At 44.6% G+C, this 18,085-nt stretch overlaps 1 protein-coding gene across 1 annotated transcript; it reads right to left on the bottom strand.

Annotated features, from left to right (window-relative positions):
* Positions 1-14,653: 14,653 nt before the first annotated feature.
* TMEM158 (transmembrane protein 158) lies at positions 14,654-16,413 on the bottom strand. The gene has a single exon (XM_039715223.1). The coding sequence runs from the start codon at positions 16,269-16,271 to the stop codon at positions 15,255-15,257; it is 1,017 nt and encodes a 338-aa protein (XP_039571157.1). The 5' UTR covers positions 16,272-16,413; the 3' UTR covers positions 14,654-15,254.
* Positions 16,414-18,085: the final 1,672 nt, after the last annotated feature.

The following is an 18,085-nucleotide window of genomic DNA, read 5'->3' as shown; positions in this document are numbered from 1 at the left end:
CTGCATCCAATTAGTGCTGCGACCAGGCTCATACTTAGCAGTTGTGGTACATCCCTGTGAGTGACAATGATCATGTTAGAAGGACCACGTGTTTATGAAGAATATAAATGTCCCTGTTTTGTCTTGCCATGTTCTGGGAATTGGCCCTGGGTCATTCTTGCTATGAATCCTTTCAGAAGGACCAAGGGGAAGAAAGGAAGAGGGAACGTTGCCTTGGTGAAGGGCAGGTTTTCTCTTGCACTCTAAGCTGAAGTCACAGCACAGATGTCTGTGCAGCATCGTGGTTTTTGAGATGCAGAGAATTAGTGTCTGATTGCCAGGTCCTATATAATCAAAGAAGAGTTACAGCTTAAGTTGTCAGAAGACAATAAATTAATTGACTCTCAAAATAACAATCTTCCCTTCAACACATTAATTCTGTTCCAGATATGCACCTATGCTATGGATAAGCCACCCTGCCTTTCTCTGGTAAGCTTCCATATATTTTATCAGAAACAATAAATAAATAAATACCACCCAAAGAAGCAAAGAAACAGCCATAAGCAGTGCACAGAAATCAGGTCAGCACAGTGGTACTTGTAAAACACAGTAAACATATGTTACACCACCAGCACAGGCGTTAAATCAATACATGGGAAGATGAGGTGTTATCAGGAGGCAAGAAACTATAGATTTCTTCTGGTTTAATTGTATTTCTGCATCTCTGTAAGCTATTAGAGGTGAGTAAATGTGCCAGTGCAGAGGCTTAATGATAACTTGTTGTAGCATTTCTGTAACACTTTTCATCTTCAGAATGCCACCTGTCTGAGATGCAGGTAAATATTAACCCTGCTCTGCAGCTGACTTATTTATAAGCTATCAGCAGGCAGGATATGCTGGCAAGCTGCAGAGACTAATTTATAGCTCAGCCGTGGGGAGTCACTTGGTTTGCCTGCACCCAGGAGTAATTTCTTACTGCCAGCAATCCTTCTCCAGCCTGGAGATGGAGATCTCCTGGTCAGCCAGCTGCTGTGGTGGGAGGATAACGGAGAGCTGGCTGCAGGAGCCCCACCAGCCTCCTCCCCTCTAGATTTCATGGCCAGCCCCAGGATGCCAGGCCTGTTTGCCCCCTGACATTTTACCAATTGCTAGGGACAGCTAGGAGTACTTTGTTTGACATTTGAAAGAGCTTGGTCTTACTTGCTAAAGAACACAAAGGTCCTGATCTCAGCTTCTCTAGTGCAAGACAGGAGAAACGATGCTGAAACCACTGGGGCTGCAGCATTAGAAGCAGAGTAGTTACAAGGGAATAATTCCTTGTTATTTATTGATCACACAGAGGATTCAATTCTTCCTGTGTTACAAAGAGTCAACCAGAGAAGAAAGGACATTTCATTAAATAAATAAATGTTTGGTGGTGATTGTTCTAGAGGCTAAGGGACTACATAACAAATTATTTATGGCAATTTTTAACATCTTTCCTCCTAGGCTAATAGCACTGTACTACACAACATCTATCCTTTCCTAATTCACTATAAACAGTTAAAAAGCAGGTCTTTAAAGACAAACAGGTGATACTTTCTGGACACAGTTTTTGTCACAGCCATTCTTGCTGTCTTGGAAACAGGGTAATCATGGATAGGTGCCCAGGGGCTATGGGGTGGGGGGCACCCAGCCATGTGGGTGCTGCCAGCTGCACTGTGTGGGGAGGAAAGCAGCCAGCAGAGCCTGACAGGACATAGCTCTGCTCCCAGGGGGGAAAAGCCAGCACAGGGATTTGGTGTGCAGGCTAAAGCACACACATACTAGGTAATAACACAGATTTGGGTAAGTCTGTTGAGCCTGCATACACTGAGGTGTTCATGGTGCTTTACACCACTGTGCATTAATGGGACAACTGGTGAATGTGGTGAAAGCACATTTTCATTCCCTTTCTGCTATTTAACTTGCCAATGAGTCACTTTTGCTCATTGCACAGGCCAGTCTTTGATGGCATCATTAGACTGTGATTACATCATAAATCACACAGGTGTTAAAGCAAATAACCATCTCTGTAGAGCAAACAAAGATGTGCCTTGTGAATATCTGTATTTTTGTGACTCTCTGTCTTCCTTGAGAAAGCAAGATATATACAGTCCCATTTTTCTCTGATGTACTTAAGAGAGATCACTCATTTTAATTGCAGTGGCTACCTAAATTTCTTGTTTGCTACTTTTAACTTTGTGAATTATTTACATTTATAATTAATCAAGGGTCATGATGAGGTAAAGAAGAGAAAAGCTATCTGCTCTAAATGAGTGAGTCCTTCCATTTTCCATGTCTCCCATCTGAGAAACTCATATCCCGAGAGTGAGGCCAGGAGCATGGGATGGCCAGAGGAGGTAGTGAAGGATGCAGTGAGGGATCAAGCAAGTTCAAGTGAAGTGGCTGAGAACAGAGAAGCAGGTCAGAGCTAAGGTGTTCAGAGGCAGCAGCAGCATGCAGAGCCAAAAAGCAGGAGGCTAAAACAACGACCAGCAGCAAGAATCTGGAGCATAACAGCAGCCAAGAGCTGGGTTAAGCAAAGTCAGGGCATCTCAGCAGCTCTCAAGGACAGTCTAGGGACTGGTGACCAACTGCAGCTTGACTGTCTGGGACCCACAGACTGGGCTCAGAATTCCCCTGACATTTTGGAGCAGGAGGAGAATGGGGTAGTCAGAGACCTCCTTCAGAGCAGGGCAGCAATGGCACTGCTCCTCTTCAGCTGCGCTGTGGTAAGCTGGAAGCGTGCAGCTAAAAACTCAGTGGAGTTCCTGTGAGGAAGCATCAAGGTGCCGCGGGCTGAGTTTGCTGCTGGAACACAGCTGTGGTACTGGCTTGTGTGTGCAGCACATCAGAATGGGCTTGCTGAAGGTTACACCAAGGTGTACTCACGCTAGGATTGGAAAGCCTCTAGTAAAGTCATACACTGTCTACTCACAGGTCAACTGCATGTCAATCATGTTACCATTCCTATACTGAGTAGTTCCTCACAGAGGTCCAGCTATCATTAATACTGCCTCCAATTATTATTCAAACACGTTTTTGCTATCCATCTCATACATTAATTTTTTCTATTTCTCAATATGCAGAAGGTAATCTGATTACAACTTTGACCTTTAAGACAAGGCATAGCTTGTTTTTTAAATGGCATTCTCAGTACAATGTACACATAAATGTAACCTTATTAGACACTATTACTGGTTATTAATGACATGAGGCATAAATATCTGTGCACAGAGACTATAACCAGACGTACTCCTGAATTAAAATACCAGTCATGTTACTGCTAATCACTCAGACCTTTGGGCACAAGCGAAGCTCACCTAACAAAGTTAGAAACAGGAACGGATTCTTCTGTGAGAACAACTGCGGTAGTTGGTTTATTTTGCCATCATCTTCAAAAAGGCACTCAGAGAAAACCCAATATGCAATGAAATACATTACAAGAATATACTTTTACTCAAAAACATTGTACATGGAATATTCTGATATCTGGGTCACAGAAAACAAGAAACCATCAAAGTCATGGTGGGATCTAGCAGCCAAACCACCAATGGGGAAAAATATCTTAGGGAAGGAAGTGTGAAACCTTGGAAATGTAAGAAACCTGGAGAACTGAAACAGGCAATGTAAACACAAATGTCTTTCAGCCATGACATTTGAATTCCACTTGCACAGCACCTTAAGGTGGAAAGAACTGCAGAAAATCTTGCTCAGTTGAAACACTTTTTAAAAATTCTGGCTCCCACGAGTACCTAACAAAGCAAAAACATGACAGCATGACTGAGCATGGCAGGACTAAGTGATCATCCCCCTGCACTCAGCACTGGTGAGGCCACACCTTGAATGCTGTGTTTAGTTTTGGGCCCGTCCCTACAAGAAAGACATTGAGGTGCTGGAGTGGGTCCAGAGAAGAGCAGCAAAGCTGGGGAAAGGTCTGGAGCACCAGTGTTATGGGAGGCAGCTGCAGGAACTGGGGTTGTTTAGCCTGGAGGAAAGGAGGCTCAGGGGAAGCCTTGTCACCCTCTAGAACTCCCTGAAAGGAGGCTGTAGACAGGCAGGAGTCTGCATCTTTTCCTAAGTAATAAGCAACAGGACAAGAGGAAATGGCCTCAACTAGGTAAGGTTTAGATCGAATGTTAATAAAAATTTCTTCCCAGAAAGGGTTGTTAAGCACTGGAACAGGCTGCCCAGGGAAGTTCCTGAGTCACTGTTCCTGGAGGTGTTTAAAAGACGTGTAGATGTGACACTTATGGATATGGTTTAATGACGAACATGGGGACATGCAAGGCTAAGTTTGGACTTCAGAATCTAAGGCTCTTTTCCAACCTAAACAGTTCTATGGTTCTATGGAAACTAGAGCTGGTCAGAGCAGCTATAAGTGCCTCTTTAGACCGGCCTGAACACATGATGATTGTGCTGCTCTGTCTGAAGCAGCACCCACAGCCACAGCCATGGCAGCACAACGTGGCAGCTCTCACCAGGCAGCCACACCAGGAAAGCACCTCCTTAAGCCTGTGCCAGAGATATCTGCTCTACGTGCCCACAGCTCATGGACACGTGGGGTTGTGCCCTCATGGGGCTGTGCTTCAGAGGTGGCACAGGGATGACCCTGCAGCAGGGATGGTGGCTGCTGCCCTCAGCCCTTGGCCTTCCCTCTCAGAAGTTTCACCTGCTGCTCACCCAGGAGAAGACTCAGATGTGTCAGTTCAGTGTTGTTAACTGCAACACATGGGGTGAGTCAATAAGAGGCATGGGCTGCTGTGTGGTACTTTCCATCAGTAAGGTTCTCATGGGATCTATTTTTTCAGCACATTTATATGTATTCTGTGCTTTCTCTGAAGTAACTCAAACCCCTACATTTCAGTTATCTGAAATAACATAAAAACCTGTGGTAAGATGGGAAGTTAAACCCCTCAAATTCAAAACAGACGAGCTGATATATCCTCCTTGCTTTATGCTGTATCCAGACTAACTGCTCAGTGCTTTGAACTGAGAAATAAAGATCAATTTCTTAAAATCAGTGCAGCAAACGCTGATTTTATTTTGCTCTGAAGTCACACTCCACTCTTTATAACAGGCAGCCTAAGGAAACATCCAGCACACTCTGTTCCTGTGCTACATTGAAGCCTGGTATTGCTTGAAAAAAGTTTTTGCTGAATTGCTCACATATTCCACTGCTTCCTGAATAAGCACAGCTATAAACATGCTGAGTAAAACTCAATAGTACAGCAGCTGTAGGAAACAAAGGCAAGAAAATGAAGATGTTCAAAGTGAAAAAACATTTTGTACCTTTTAAATCCTAATATTAAAGACAGTCTTATAGTTAGATGAAATATGCTTGTATCATTGAGGAACTTAGACAAGTAGTTTGAAAATATTTTATGTGCATTGTCATGAGTCACTGGTTTTACTTCAACTGTGGCATTGGAAGATATTAGGAAGCAACTAAGCACAATGATTATTTACCAAGCAATAGCAGACAACACATGCTTGGGAACTTGCTGTGAATGCTTTCTATTGCTACAGTCGACCTGTAGCCCTCAACACTGAAGTTTGTGATTTTAAGTATATTACAGAAATTTACTAACTCTTTGGTGTTTTTTAGCTTATGAGCTCTCTGAATATCATTGTTAGAAGGATTTAGCTGTGATTTTAAGCAGTTTTTTGGTCAGAAATCTCATTAACACTATTCATCCTCATAGGTTTTGCATTCTTTTTTATATTTAACAAAAGGAACAAAGCAATAGAGACCATTTGATTGACACAAAGATATTAAAGATAGTGCAGTTACCGGATGAATCACAGGCAATTTGATGAAATTAATTGGGAAATGTTTGAAAAGTGATCCTATTCCTGTCACTGTGTTAAAAGACTTTCTGATCATGCAGTTCAGGGGGGCTGTTCTCATGGCAATCAGCAGGAGTTACATGCACAGATAAAGGCTTCTGTTTTGTTTTTGAATAACTGGATCATTCAGCATCTGTGCTTCAGGGGGTTTGTTTTCCTTACACGGGTAAAGTCTCTGATTTCTGCTTCACTGTGCTCTGCACATGTAGGAAAACAGATTAGCCAATGTTGTTTTCCTTCTGCACTTTGTGTGTGGGAGGAGAGTAAATCTCTCTGACCCATTCCACCCACGGCACTTCAGTTAGCATTGGGCATCACCATTATCAATCTCACTGGCTGAATTCAGGGAACTTAGAATTGTCACAGGCATGAAAAATTCCAGCTGTAGGAAGAAAATAAGAGTTGTCATCTTCTGTCTTAACCCAGCATGGGCTGATGCCTTTAAGTGTTACAATGGGGATCTCATGGGGAGAGGAGATGAGTCTCTGTTTCAAGAGTGGAGATAAGTAAGTGATATTTTGGAGGATGGGTTTTGTCACAGGCAATCCACTCTAACATTAGGATAGCTAGAGCAAAGCCTAGGAAATTACATTTTATATGCAGGGCAAAGAAGTATTCCCAGGTAGTATCTACAAATTCTAAAAAAAACCCCAGTCAATTATGAAAAAAATAAAGAAGTCAAACTTTGAAAAAAATAAAGCAAGCCACAAAAGCCTGCAAAAAAGCTCTGAGTATAGGATAAAGACTTCCACACATGGTTCATACAATGCACAGACACTCCTGGACAGCTCAGCTGAAGATCTTTTCTGCTCAGAATTAGTTTTAGGCCAAGCCTTATTTCATTTTCAAAAGGGTGGATATGGTTTTCCTTAGCTGTCCCACGTGGACCTGTAAGGAATGTCCACAGCCACAGTGCTGTGGAGCACTCCACAGGCATGGAATGCAACCAAGTGAGCAAGAGGAATGAGAGTCTGCTGTAGGTGGTCCTTTCCATGAAGAGCTACAAGTACTGCTGTTCTAGTTTTTGTGAGAAAATGCTGCTTGCATGGCCTTGCTATAAATTTATTCACAGTATACACAATAACTGTATTTCCAGGAAAGAAGGAAAGGTCATGTGTGGCTGGGGTGGAGTACAGAGGGATAAGATATCAGTTTTTTTGGGTTTTCTTGCATGGCCTTGCTATAAATTTATTCACAGTAATATCCACAATAACTGTGTTTCCAGGAAAGAAGGAAAGGTCATGTGTGGCTGGGGTGGAGTACAGAGGGATAAGATATCAGTTTTCATTTTCTCAGCCCCTAAGCAATCCTACAAAAAGATAGCAGGAATTGAGGTACATTGGAGAATGCTCATCTTAGGGACTGGATGAGATGTTGCATATAAATATCATGCCCCAAGAGTGGGTTTCTGTCTGTTAAGTAAACGATGCGACCTTGCTTCATTAAATGCTTTACATGTCCTGGAGGAAATGAAAAAAATTCATACTAAGTATTGCCTGAAGAAAGTACTTTCCAGTTTCCATTTAGGAGCAACTACATTTCTGGCATAATTAGGCACAGCTCATATTCTCCAGAGAAAATATGATGAAACACAAAGTGCAAGAAAAGAAATGAAATAGCCCCATGATTAAATCTCCACCAGCTACATCCATACCAAATCTTTCATATCTTCACCTCCTAAAAAAATATTTCTTACACTTTGGGGGATTCTTTCATATTCTTTTGGATTAATTAGAATCTCTTCCAGTAACATTCATCACTTAGTAATGATTTGTTTTAATATGTCTGCTCACAGCAATATGGGAAAAACATTTCCAGAATAAAGCTATTGCCTGGCTAAATTGTGATCAAAATTGTGCAGAACACCTTAATTTAACAACACAAGGCTCTGTACATGCCCTTCAGTGCAAAATGAACACAGAAGGAATAAAATCATGTTCATTCTTTGCATTTTTATTGTGCTTCACACGCTCAAAATGCCATATGGAATTTACCTCATTAATCCTTTCACTACCAGTATGAAAAGTATAAATATTATTTTGTCCACAGCTAAAGGGACACAGACAAGATTTCATAAGGCCTGAACATCACAAGCCCCTGTTTGAGCTGAACACATTTGTCATCATCTAATAAAAGGAGGGCTGTGGTGAGTTAGCCTGGGCACTCAGCTTTCCTAGTAAAGCCAGAGGGCTACTAGAGCAACACTTGAAAAATCAGCCATATCTGTGGCTCACACAACTTCCCCATGGCCATAATCCAGGGCAACAGTGTTCACTGTCTGCAGAATCCAAGATTTAATTGAAAAGTAATGGGTTTTGGCCCTGTGGCTGTGTACCTGACTGGAGTATAACTTTCAATGCTGGTCCACTCCTAAGTGAGATAATTTCTGCTCTGGCTGTGAGACACCTGCCTTTGGTTAGAGCAGAGGGCAGGATGAGACGTGTCCTGACATTTCAACTGAGGATATGTGGGAAAACCGACGTGTGAGGGCTCCCATGATGCACGAGATAGGGTTGTGGGCAGGTGCATGAGTAGAGGGTGATTCATAGGCAGGACTTTGAGAAATTAAGGAGGAAGGAACTCTTCAAATGGGTGTACTTTTCACTTACCAGAAGACAAAATAATTTAGGTCCCTTGCTCAGTGTCTGGGGCAGATGTGTGGAAGAAGTCCTGTGATGACAGGACTGGTGTGAGAGACAACTTTGCACTTGGGTTTTACCCTCAACACGAGGTTTCCTGTTCATCTTTGCCCTAGAAGTGTCACAGACCAAAGGCATGAAAGGTGCAGTCTGAACAGGTGGGAAGCAGAGTGGAAAAGCAGAAGAAACAGACAGCTTCAGTTTCCTGAAGTACTTTTTTAGGGCTTGATAACAAAAGACATACTTGTGAGAAATCTGAAGGCACCAAATGTCAAGATAAATACATGCTATGGAAAGAGAGAAGGGAAGAGGGACATACCAAGTGAGAAAGAACAAATCTTAAGAATGATTAATTTTCAGTGACAGAAGACAAATGGAGTGGAACTTTTGAAACAATGAAGATAGGCACAAAAAAGGGGAAGATTCTGTAGGTAGTCATTAAAGTGTTGGAGTGAGAAAGTATTGGCAATATGAATCAGAATGCCATCCACAGCATTCCAGCACGTAGTCTTGTCTGCAGCAGTGACCTGACCCAGCCTGGGACCAGCATTGCTTCAGTTCAGGTGGAAACTTTAATACAGTCATGATGAACATTCTGTTGGACAATGAGAAGCACATTTTTGACATGGATCAGTGCAAGATGTGATGGAGGAACCATACCCATTCCATAAAAATGGTATTTTAGCATGTTTTCCTTACAACCTCAGAGAACATGTGAAGGATAATTACAGTAGAATCAGAACCACAGAATCACAGAACATCCTGAGGGGAAGGGACCCAGGAAGACCACAGAGTCCAGCTCCGTGCCCTCCAAAAAACACACCATGTCTCAGAGAGCATTGTCCAAACCCTTGAACTCTTGAACTCTGGCAGGCTTGGTGCCGTGACCCCTTCCCTGGGGTAGAACAGAAAACACATGCATGGAAGTGCCCTCCCATTTTGTTGCTTAGCTGCCAGCAACACAGGGAATGAACTCTCTTTTTATTAATGGTATGGTGGTATCATTTCCTAATTTTTCTTAAGCCTCATGTTTCTTTCCATTTCTTTTATTCTCTTTTGCCACTAGTTGGGTCACTTGGGATCAAAACTGCTATCAGTTGTTCAAGCAAAGAACTGAAATGTTTGAATATGGAACGACTAAATATGAAGTATGTAATCAAATCTCTAATTCAACTTTTGCCAGTTTTCTTTTTTCTCCATAATCTTAAACACTGTCTTTTTCCCAGCTGATACTTGGCAACTTCTTTGCATGATGTGCTCCCTTTTATGTTTTTTCTATGTCTCATTTTTTTATTCCTCCACGATCTTCTTCTGTATCTCCATTTAAACCACTTCATGTTGCTAGGCAACACCCAGAATGACACCAACAAGGTACAATCCCACTGTTTCTAACAAGTCTCACCTTACAAGCAACACAAATAAAATTTTCCTTCATGCTCCCACTGAATTAATTTTCTCAGGACAGCACTGATCTCTTATTTATGTCTCATTAATCTGATGCTTTCTACCACAGCTAAGAACAAGTCAAACATGCAGAAACAAACAGCATTTCATAGAATATTTTCATCTTTCAGTTTTGCTCTGTTTTGTTCTGACATTGTTAACCTGCCGAGGTAATACAAAGGTGAAAATAAGAGATAATGTTTTAGATCCTGTTTTCCCAATGTGCAGATCCAGGGACTCTGATTGACATATAAATGATCAAACTGCTACACTCAGTAATGAACCCAAACTTTATAAAAAGTTGGAGATGTGATTGTGAGACTGAAGCCTGTCCACAGATCTAATTAAACACCGCCCAGGTATTTCCAATAAATATCTTTAATATCCCAAATTTTACACCAGTCTGCTTTCTTCCTCAGCACAGTAGAACAGAAACACAACAAATGGGCTAAGCTACTTTATTATTATTATGATGATGATTTACAATTATTTTGGACAACTTATTTAAGCAGAACTATTGTGAAGATGGGACAAGAAATACAGTAACTTATCTGTCAAAAGTTGCTATCAGTTCCAAATCATGGAAGAGAATTTCTTTTCCCACAAAAAAAAATCACATACAAAATCACAAAGTGAAACACTCAAATACACTTCTGATCTTCACTGAAATGTTCAGCTTCTGAGGGGAAAAAATGAAAACTGATTGTTTTGTTTAAAAATATGCTTTTAAAAATCAGCTACTGATTAAAAAGATTTTTTATTCTTTGAAATCTGAATACATTTGGGATTTGATATCTACATGTTTTCCCAGAATCATTACAAATGCTTTTTGCAAAGTCAAGGCCTCTCCCTGAAACATATTGCAAAAAAATTTACATTTAGTCTGTAAAATTCCTTGAAAAATAACTGACATTTTCATACTAGCTTCAGAAAGAAGTTAACTTCCAAACTGGCAAGGCCCTACATTGGACTGAGAAATCCTGGCTTTGCATTTATAAACTACATGTATAAAAGCCAAAGAGAAACAAGAACGTCATACCTACCCTTACATCTATATATGTATATATATATCTTCAAAACAAATCCTTTGATCTCCAGCCCTACAAAACTTCAATTAACTATTTGATTTCACTAGGCTTTTGTTCAGCCCCTGGGATCATATAATGTCAGCCCAGGAGATACTTTTATTCAGCAAGCAGATGTCATGATGAATAATACTTCTTCAGCCAACTACAGCTTTTAATTAGGTTTTTTTTAGGGTCTGGTTCAGTAGCCCTTACTCATATTGAGTAGCATTCACTGCACAAATAGTCCTGCTGTTGCATTAATCATTGAAAGCACTGGTGAACTAAGCCCTGGATAAGTAATAACTCTTACCTTTAACCTAGTATGGCAATTTTGCCCCAAATATCCAAATGCCTCCTGACATACAGAAATGCTTGATCACTGACAACCTATTGAGCAACAGTGTGCTTACATAATATAGAACTATTATTACACTGTACCACATTTTTGTATTTTTATTATCGGAATCGATGTGGCACTAAGTAACAGCAAAACTTTGTCCATGCTAAAACTACATATTCCTCTGTACACTTCCACTTCAAACACATCTGTGAAACGTAACTAAGAAAACAGGTGAGAGATGAAACTCTGAGGTCTGAATACACAGAAAAAATTGTACCAGTCTCACACTAGCAAACAAGCCTAGTACCTTCTAATGCTCAATGTCAAGACTGTTCCTGGATTCTGGCATGAAAACAAAAATCTGTAATAGAGTTGAATTGAATTTTTAAAAGTAAATCAAGAAACTCTCTCTGTTCCTAGATATCCCTTGCTTTCCAACAAACACTCATATATAAATAAAGTCAGGATAACTTACCAGGAAACACGATCCAACAAATAGTGAAGGACAATCAGTACTACTTCCTCAGTATTTCTTGTTTCTCATCATCCTTTTTCTCATTTCTGTTTTAACTTTCTGTTCTACGGAGTTAGTCCTCATATGTAGATAGATATATACAAATATATGCCCTCCCTGAGTACATAAAGGATTATACATAGTGCCTAATCTGCTCTTGTGCTGACCCTGCTACCAGCTGGTCTTAAAAATAAATCCAAATTAATAAAAATGGCTTAGAGTCAACTCCAGCTAAGAAACAATAAAGCTCCACTGCCAGTGCAGAAGAAAAGAAATAGATATTTCAGTGTCTAAACCTGTAATCTTAAACTAGCTGGCGTGCAGATTTATCATTCCACATTGCCCTGGGCTTGCCTCTTCTAGGTTGCATTCGTGTGAAATTCCCATGGATGAAGGCAAAAGTTACGCAAAATTATAGTTTGCTTAGAGTCATAGTAGCAGCCACAGCTCCAGGAGCAGAGTTATTGATGTTAGGTGTAACAGTGACTGAGGAAAGCTCACAGTTTGCATAGTGCATTTCCACTGTCTGCTCCTTACAGGAGAAGCCCTGCTGCCCCCTCACTGAAACCTGAGGGTTCAGGGAGTTAGATTCAGCCTAAAGGCTGTACAGCAGGCAATCCCTGTGCCCCCTCTGTGCCTTAAACTCCTCGCTAGGACACAGAAACACGGAGCAGTCTCTCTCTGTGAAGGGAACACGCTCATGTGCACGGTCACTGTGATCTAAGGAAACACCTTCCCTAGCACAAAGGGCTCTTTGCACATTGTCTGAGATCAGCACTCCCTGAAAACACTGCATTTTTTTGTATTCTGGACAAGATTTGCCTTTGCAGTTTGTTTGATGCCATTCCTGTGTTCTAAACATTCGTGTCTTAGCAGATTTTTTAATAATAGCTCCAGTTACAAGTGTATTTATAGAATAACTATAAGAAAATCCCTCTCTTGTATCATGTTTTTTAAGTGAAGAAGCAAAATATTCTGATTGTGGCACTGTCTATTCACAAAGTTTGTATTCAAGCTCATATTGATAGAAGTTAGAAAAACAACCCATTTTCTACCAATTTGGGTGTTCCACCTGCAACTTGTCTGCAAGAACTGCAAAATAATAAGCCTTTAATAACTGAAGTTGCCTATTTCAGACAGTAACACTATTCCCTTGATTATGTTGATGCAATTCAGCAAATAAACCCAATATCACATCACTGGTGAAACAAGGATAAGCAAAAAAAGAGATTCCACCCTTGAGTTTAAGCACAGGCTGCCTGCACCACAATGAGGACTATACAGCATGAATTAATAAAGCCAGGAAAATTTCCAGTAAAAATTGTTAACGCTCTGCCTAAGTGCATCTCATTCAAAAGATGAAATTATTCCCTCGCATGGCTACTTTTCTGAGGTCTATTCCATATGTAGAGCATTTCTCTTTTGAGAGGGTGTTAGCAGTACCTTCCTGTTTTCCTGCTAGCCCTGCCTTTCAGGATGAAGAGGTGTCTCTGTCACACAGGAGATGACAGGCAAAGAATTGCTCTCCAGCATGTCAAATGTCTGACAAGCGTTTGCACAAGGTGGAAATGACACTGTTTTACACATCAAGGAAAGAAAATAGGGGCTCTCTAAACTAGGTGTACAGGGGCAGGTGCCCTTTGGATCAACAGGTCAAGAGAGCACTTCCCACAGTGACCAGATCCTCTGCTTTCTGAAAACAATGCCACTGCAATGTTTACTCAAGTGACATCCAACAAGAGGATTAACAGGAGGAACAGTGGGTGTAGAGGCAGCCTAGTAACATGGAACATTTTAAAATCTTGATTTATTTCTGCTGTTTGTCAATCTTTTTATCTCTGTCTTTTTGTCCAGACAGCATACACATAGAGCATGCATTTATTTTATTTTGTTGTCAGTTAAAAAATATGGGAATCCTAAGAATTTAATCCTTCCAGACTTTCCATCCAGTCATTTCCACCATACATTACCAATACACCAAATTAGCTCCAAGCAAATTCATGCGTTCCTAGCAAATTAAATACATCAATGTTGACAAAAAATGAGAATTCCTATTGCAAATATTTGTCACTTAGCTCTTATTTTGGTTTTAGAAACTTCAGCTGGACTAATCATGTCTAAGGCAAATGAAAGATCTTTTTATAAGGCTAAACAGGAGGAAGTATACAACAAATGATATTTCAGGCTACACAACTATCTGCTCAAACAAGGGAGAAGAAATCTTTTCTTCTTTGCACCCTTGCACAGCAGCAGCTGGAATCTAGTTCTGGACTGGCAGCTCCTGCCTTCTCACCCCACAGACTTGCTGTGAGCAACCCTGCAGACTGGTAGGTGAAAAAGAGGTACAGTATTACTGTGTCTCCAACAAATACGCTGCATCTAAGCTGGTTTTGAGGAATGAACACTGAGGAAGTCAAGAGACTTGCCCCACGCTGTTTAGCACAACTCAGAGTGGGCCTCATCTTCCCAGGACTGAAGCCACCCAACCTCAGACTGAGGAGAAAGCCGTAGTCTGTGGAGCTGTGCAGATGAAATTGCTTTGGAGGATCTCTGGCACAGCTGTGCTCCCCATCCCTCTCCACCCAACCCAACCCTGGTGTAGGCATTCAGACCCACATCCGCTGCACACGTAGGGCAAACACCAGTCAGAAAGGCTTTGGGATTCTCCTTTTGCCACCAGCAGCCCCAGTAACACCATTTCACGGGGAAAGGAGCTTTGTGGCAGGTTCACAGACAGGAAGGCCAGCCAAACCCTCTGTTCCACCCGGGAGGAAACAGACCAACAAAAGGCTACAGTGGCTCCAGAAAGAAAACCTCTGTATTAAAAGCCAAATAACGCGGAGCTACAATAATAAATACACACTATCTCAACCAGGAAATTAAGTGTGAAAGGTTCATTAAAGTTCAGCTTCAGCAGTAACAATATATATACCGCATCGGTTCTCCATTCTGCCAGAGAGAGATATCCCTTTCTGTCCATAAAGGAAAAACCCGTTCAAACCATATCCGATACAAAAACACTACTCTGACAACAAATGCAGCCGAATAGGAGGGTCTTTGATTTCCTCCACTGAATTTTTAGGGGGGCTTTTCCTTGCCTTTTTTTTTTTTTTTTCCCTGGGGGAGGGGGGTTGTTTGGTGGGTTGGGGGTTTTTTTGTTTTTTTGTTTTGTTTTGTTTTTTTACTAAAAGGTTCATTTAAAACGGGTATTAAAGATATAAAACGCGCACATATGATTTGGTCCCCTCGGGGCCGCTGCCCTCGGGGGCCGGGCCGGGCGCTGAGGCGGCCACACGTCCCGCCGCGCACCTGTGGCACGCTGCAAACGAGAAAAACGCGACAGAGTCCGTCCCGCGTCCCTCCAGAGCACAAGACGAGGACAAGGGGGTCACCGGGAGCGGCTACTTGGCGGCGGCGGCGGTGGCGGTGCCGGCGGCGGTGCCGCGGCGCTGCTCCATGCCGTTGGGCAGGAATCCGGCGATGATGGGCACGGGCCAGATGAGGGCGGCCACGCTCCACACGATGATGACCAGAGTCATGAAACACGCCACCAAGGTGGACTCGATGGGCTTGCGGTTCATCCGCCAGCCCGGCTCGCCCTTCAGCTCCTCCAGGCTGAAATCCAGGCAGCAGAAATTCAGCGGCTCCCCTTGCAGCCAGTACTGCCCGGGCTCGGCCGCCGGCGGGTAGGAAAGCGAGGACGAGGAGGAGGAGGAGGAGGCGGCGGCGGCAGCGGGAGGCTGGGGCTGTGGCTGGGGCTGGGGCTGCGGCTGCGGCTGCGGCTGGGGCTGGGGTGCGGTGCCCCGCAGCCGCCCGACCCGCCTGCTCCGCACCCAGCTGCAGCCCACGCAGAGGCGCAAGTCCTGCTGGGCGCCGCCGGCCGCCAGCCCCAGGTGCTCGATGAGCAGCGGCGGCCCCACGCGGTGGAAGGCGGCGGAGAAGAAGGCTCGCCCGTGGCTGTTGGTGGAGAAGAGCAGGAGGTCGCACTGGATGCCCAGCGGGCGGCTCCAGCGCACCAGCAGCGAGCTCAGCATCTGCCGCTGCACGCTGATGTTGCAGTGCGGGTCCTCGGCGGGCTGCGGCTGCCCCTGCGGCTGGGGACGCTGCTGCTGCTGCTGCTCCTGCCCCGGCTGCTCCTGCCCCGGCTGCTCCTGTCCGGAGGTGGTGGGAGCGGAAGGGAAAGGCTCTTGGCTAGGGGCAGCCGGCGTGCCCGGGCTGTCGGTGCTGCCTTCCTCCTTGCTCGCTGCCCCGTCGAGGTCCATCTCGAGGCTGGCCAAGGAGCGGGAGGAGGAGTTGGCAGGGGGCAAGAAGAGCTCCTGCTCCTGTTCCTCCTGCCCGCTGGCAGCCGCCGAGGGGCTCCAGCCCTGGCAGGGCGGCAGGCAGGCGGCCAGCAGTGCCGGGAAGAGCAGCGGCAGCATGGCATTAACTTACAGCCGGAGAGGAGGGAGAGGAGGAGGAGGAACGGGAGGCTGCATGGCGCTGCCGGCTGCCATCTGGGAAAGGAGGCAGAGTGCTCTCGCCGAGCGAGCGAGCGAGTGAGAGAAAGGCAAGGAGGGTGGAGGCAGGCGAGGGGGTGGGAGCGGGGCTGGGGCTGCCGCGGCGACGAGCCGAGCGAGCCGGGAGCCTCGGTGACGGCAGCGGCTCCCCCCTTCCCCGCCTCCTCCGCCCCCGGCCCGGCCCGGCCCGGCAGCGCCGGCGGGAGGAGCCGTGCGCCCGCCCGGCCCCGCTGCCGCGCCCGGCGGAGCCGCCGCGCTCCTTCCCGGGGCTGTCCCCTCAGACGGGGACCGGCCCCCCACAGGTCCCCTCTGCCGCCGCCGGGCCCCCGCAACATGTCCGAGGGGAGAGCCGGAGCGTGCCAGCTCCGCCGCCGCCGTGTCACCCGCGGGGCTGCCCTGGTGACCGCCGCTGCCCCTCCGGGGGGCAAGGCGCGGGGAAAGCGGCTGGCAGCGGGCAGCGCCCTCCCGCCGGGGCGGGGATCCGGGAATAGCAGCCAGGAACCGACTGCACACGCTTTCACTGCCACTGTATAGGAAGGGAACGGGACGGGACGGGACGGGAGGAGACAGGACTGGGGAGACGCGGAGAAAGAGAGTTGAAACTCGGTGGCTGCGTCCTCCACAGCAGTGCCCTCCAAGTCCGCACTCGGCCCCAGGATCTGCCTGGCCTTGGACATCCCACCCATCCGACGGGCGCTGTCGGTCTTTGCCGCAAAGATTTAAACGAGGAATCTGCTTACAAGCCGCACAAAGCTCCTAAGCGTGGTAGCCGTGAGATTTGGCAGCGTTTTTGAATCGCTGCTTTACAAGCGTGATATTTATAAACAGAGCAGATAGTCAGGCTTGTTTCGTGACCCTGTGCTAGTTACAGTATTAGTCTTGACACGGTTTGAGGCTTGCTGTGTGCAGTTTGACACTCGGAGCCTCGGGGAGGGACAGACACAATGACACAAATGATGAACGTTTCTTAGTCTTTACTTAGAGCAGAGGATGGGATAGTTACATTATGCAGGCAGGCATCCAGAGCTGAGACTGTCTTCTTTGTGTTTGCAGCCCTTTTTTGACAAACAGAGATACAAAAGGGGTGCACTGGTCTCTCCCAAAGAATAGAATCAAAGTCCTTAAGGCTCCTCTTTGAGATTGGCATTGGTCCCATGTCAGACGTTCCCATGTCAAAGTGACACATGGACACATTCTCACTTGGAAAATGAGTTCCTGTAATATCAGCCTCAAGTCCTTCAGGTGAGTGAGGGCAGTGAATGAGGGTCGAGAGTGAATTTTAAATTTGATGTTATTCAACATGAATGAAGGTAGTGAGTCGGTTTTCTTTTAAAACCTGTGCCTAAATATATCATGACAAAATCCAGAATTGTTTGCCTTATATTCAAAGGATATCTGCGCAGCAAAATGTGTTTGTGTTTAGTTACAAATTTGTGTAAAGGGTACTGGTTACCTATGCTTTGGCTTACTACAGAGAAAGATGCCTGATGAAACGTTGAAAGCAAGCTGTCTGCTTCTAGTTCTGGGCTCCTGCTCAAATGTTGCAATACAGTTAATACCTTTCTTGGTGTCTCTCATTTTAGAGTTCTCTGATATTTTTTATTGCCTGTTGAATGTGTCTCTACATGCTTCTCTTGATGTTGTTTGTCATATCCAGACTCCCACACATTTGTGGGGCTATGGTATGTCTAGAGACCCCAGACCAGATTGAGGCAGGGCCAGTGTGTAGCAAGTAA

This window comes from Passer montanus, unplaced genomic scaffold, assembly GCF_014805655.1.
Source record: "Passer montanus isolate IOZ18808 unplaced genomic scaffold, ASM1480565v1 scaffold32, whole genome shotgun sequence".
NCBI classification, from domain to species: Eukaryota; Metazoa; Chordata; class Aves; order Passeriformes; family Passeridae; genus Passer; species Passer montanus.
The sequence above is the reverse complement of the archived record's forward strand: the minus strand, read 5'-3'. Positions and strand labels throughout refer to the sequence as shown.

What these genes read in the sequence shown, in the direction of transcription:
- TMEM158 (XM_039715223.1), bottom strand. Translation starts at nt 16,271, where the DNA reads ATGCTGCCGCTGCTCTTCCCGGCACTGCTGGCCGCCTGCCTGCCGCCC.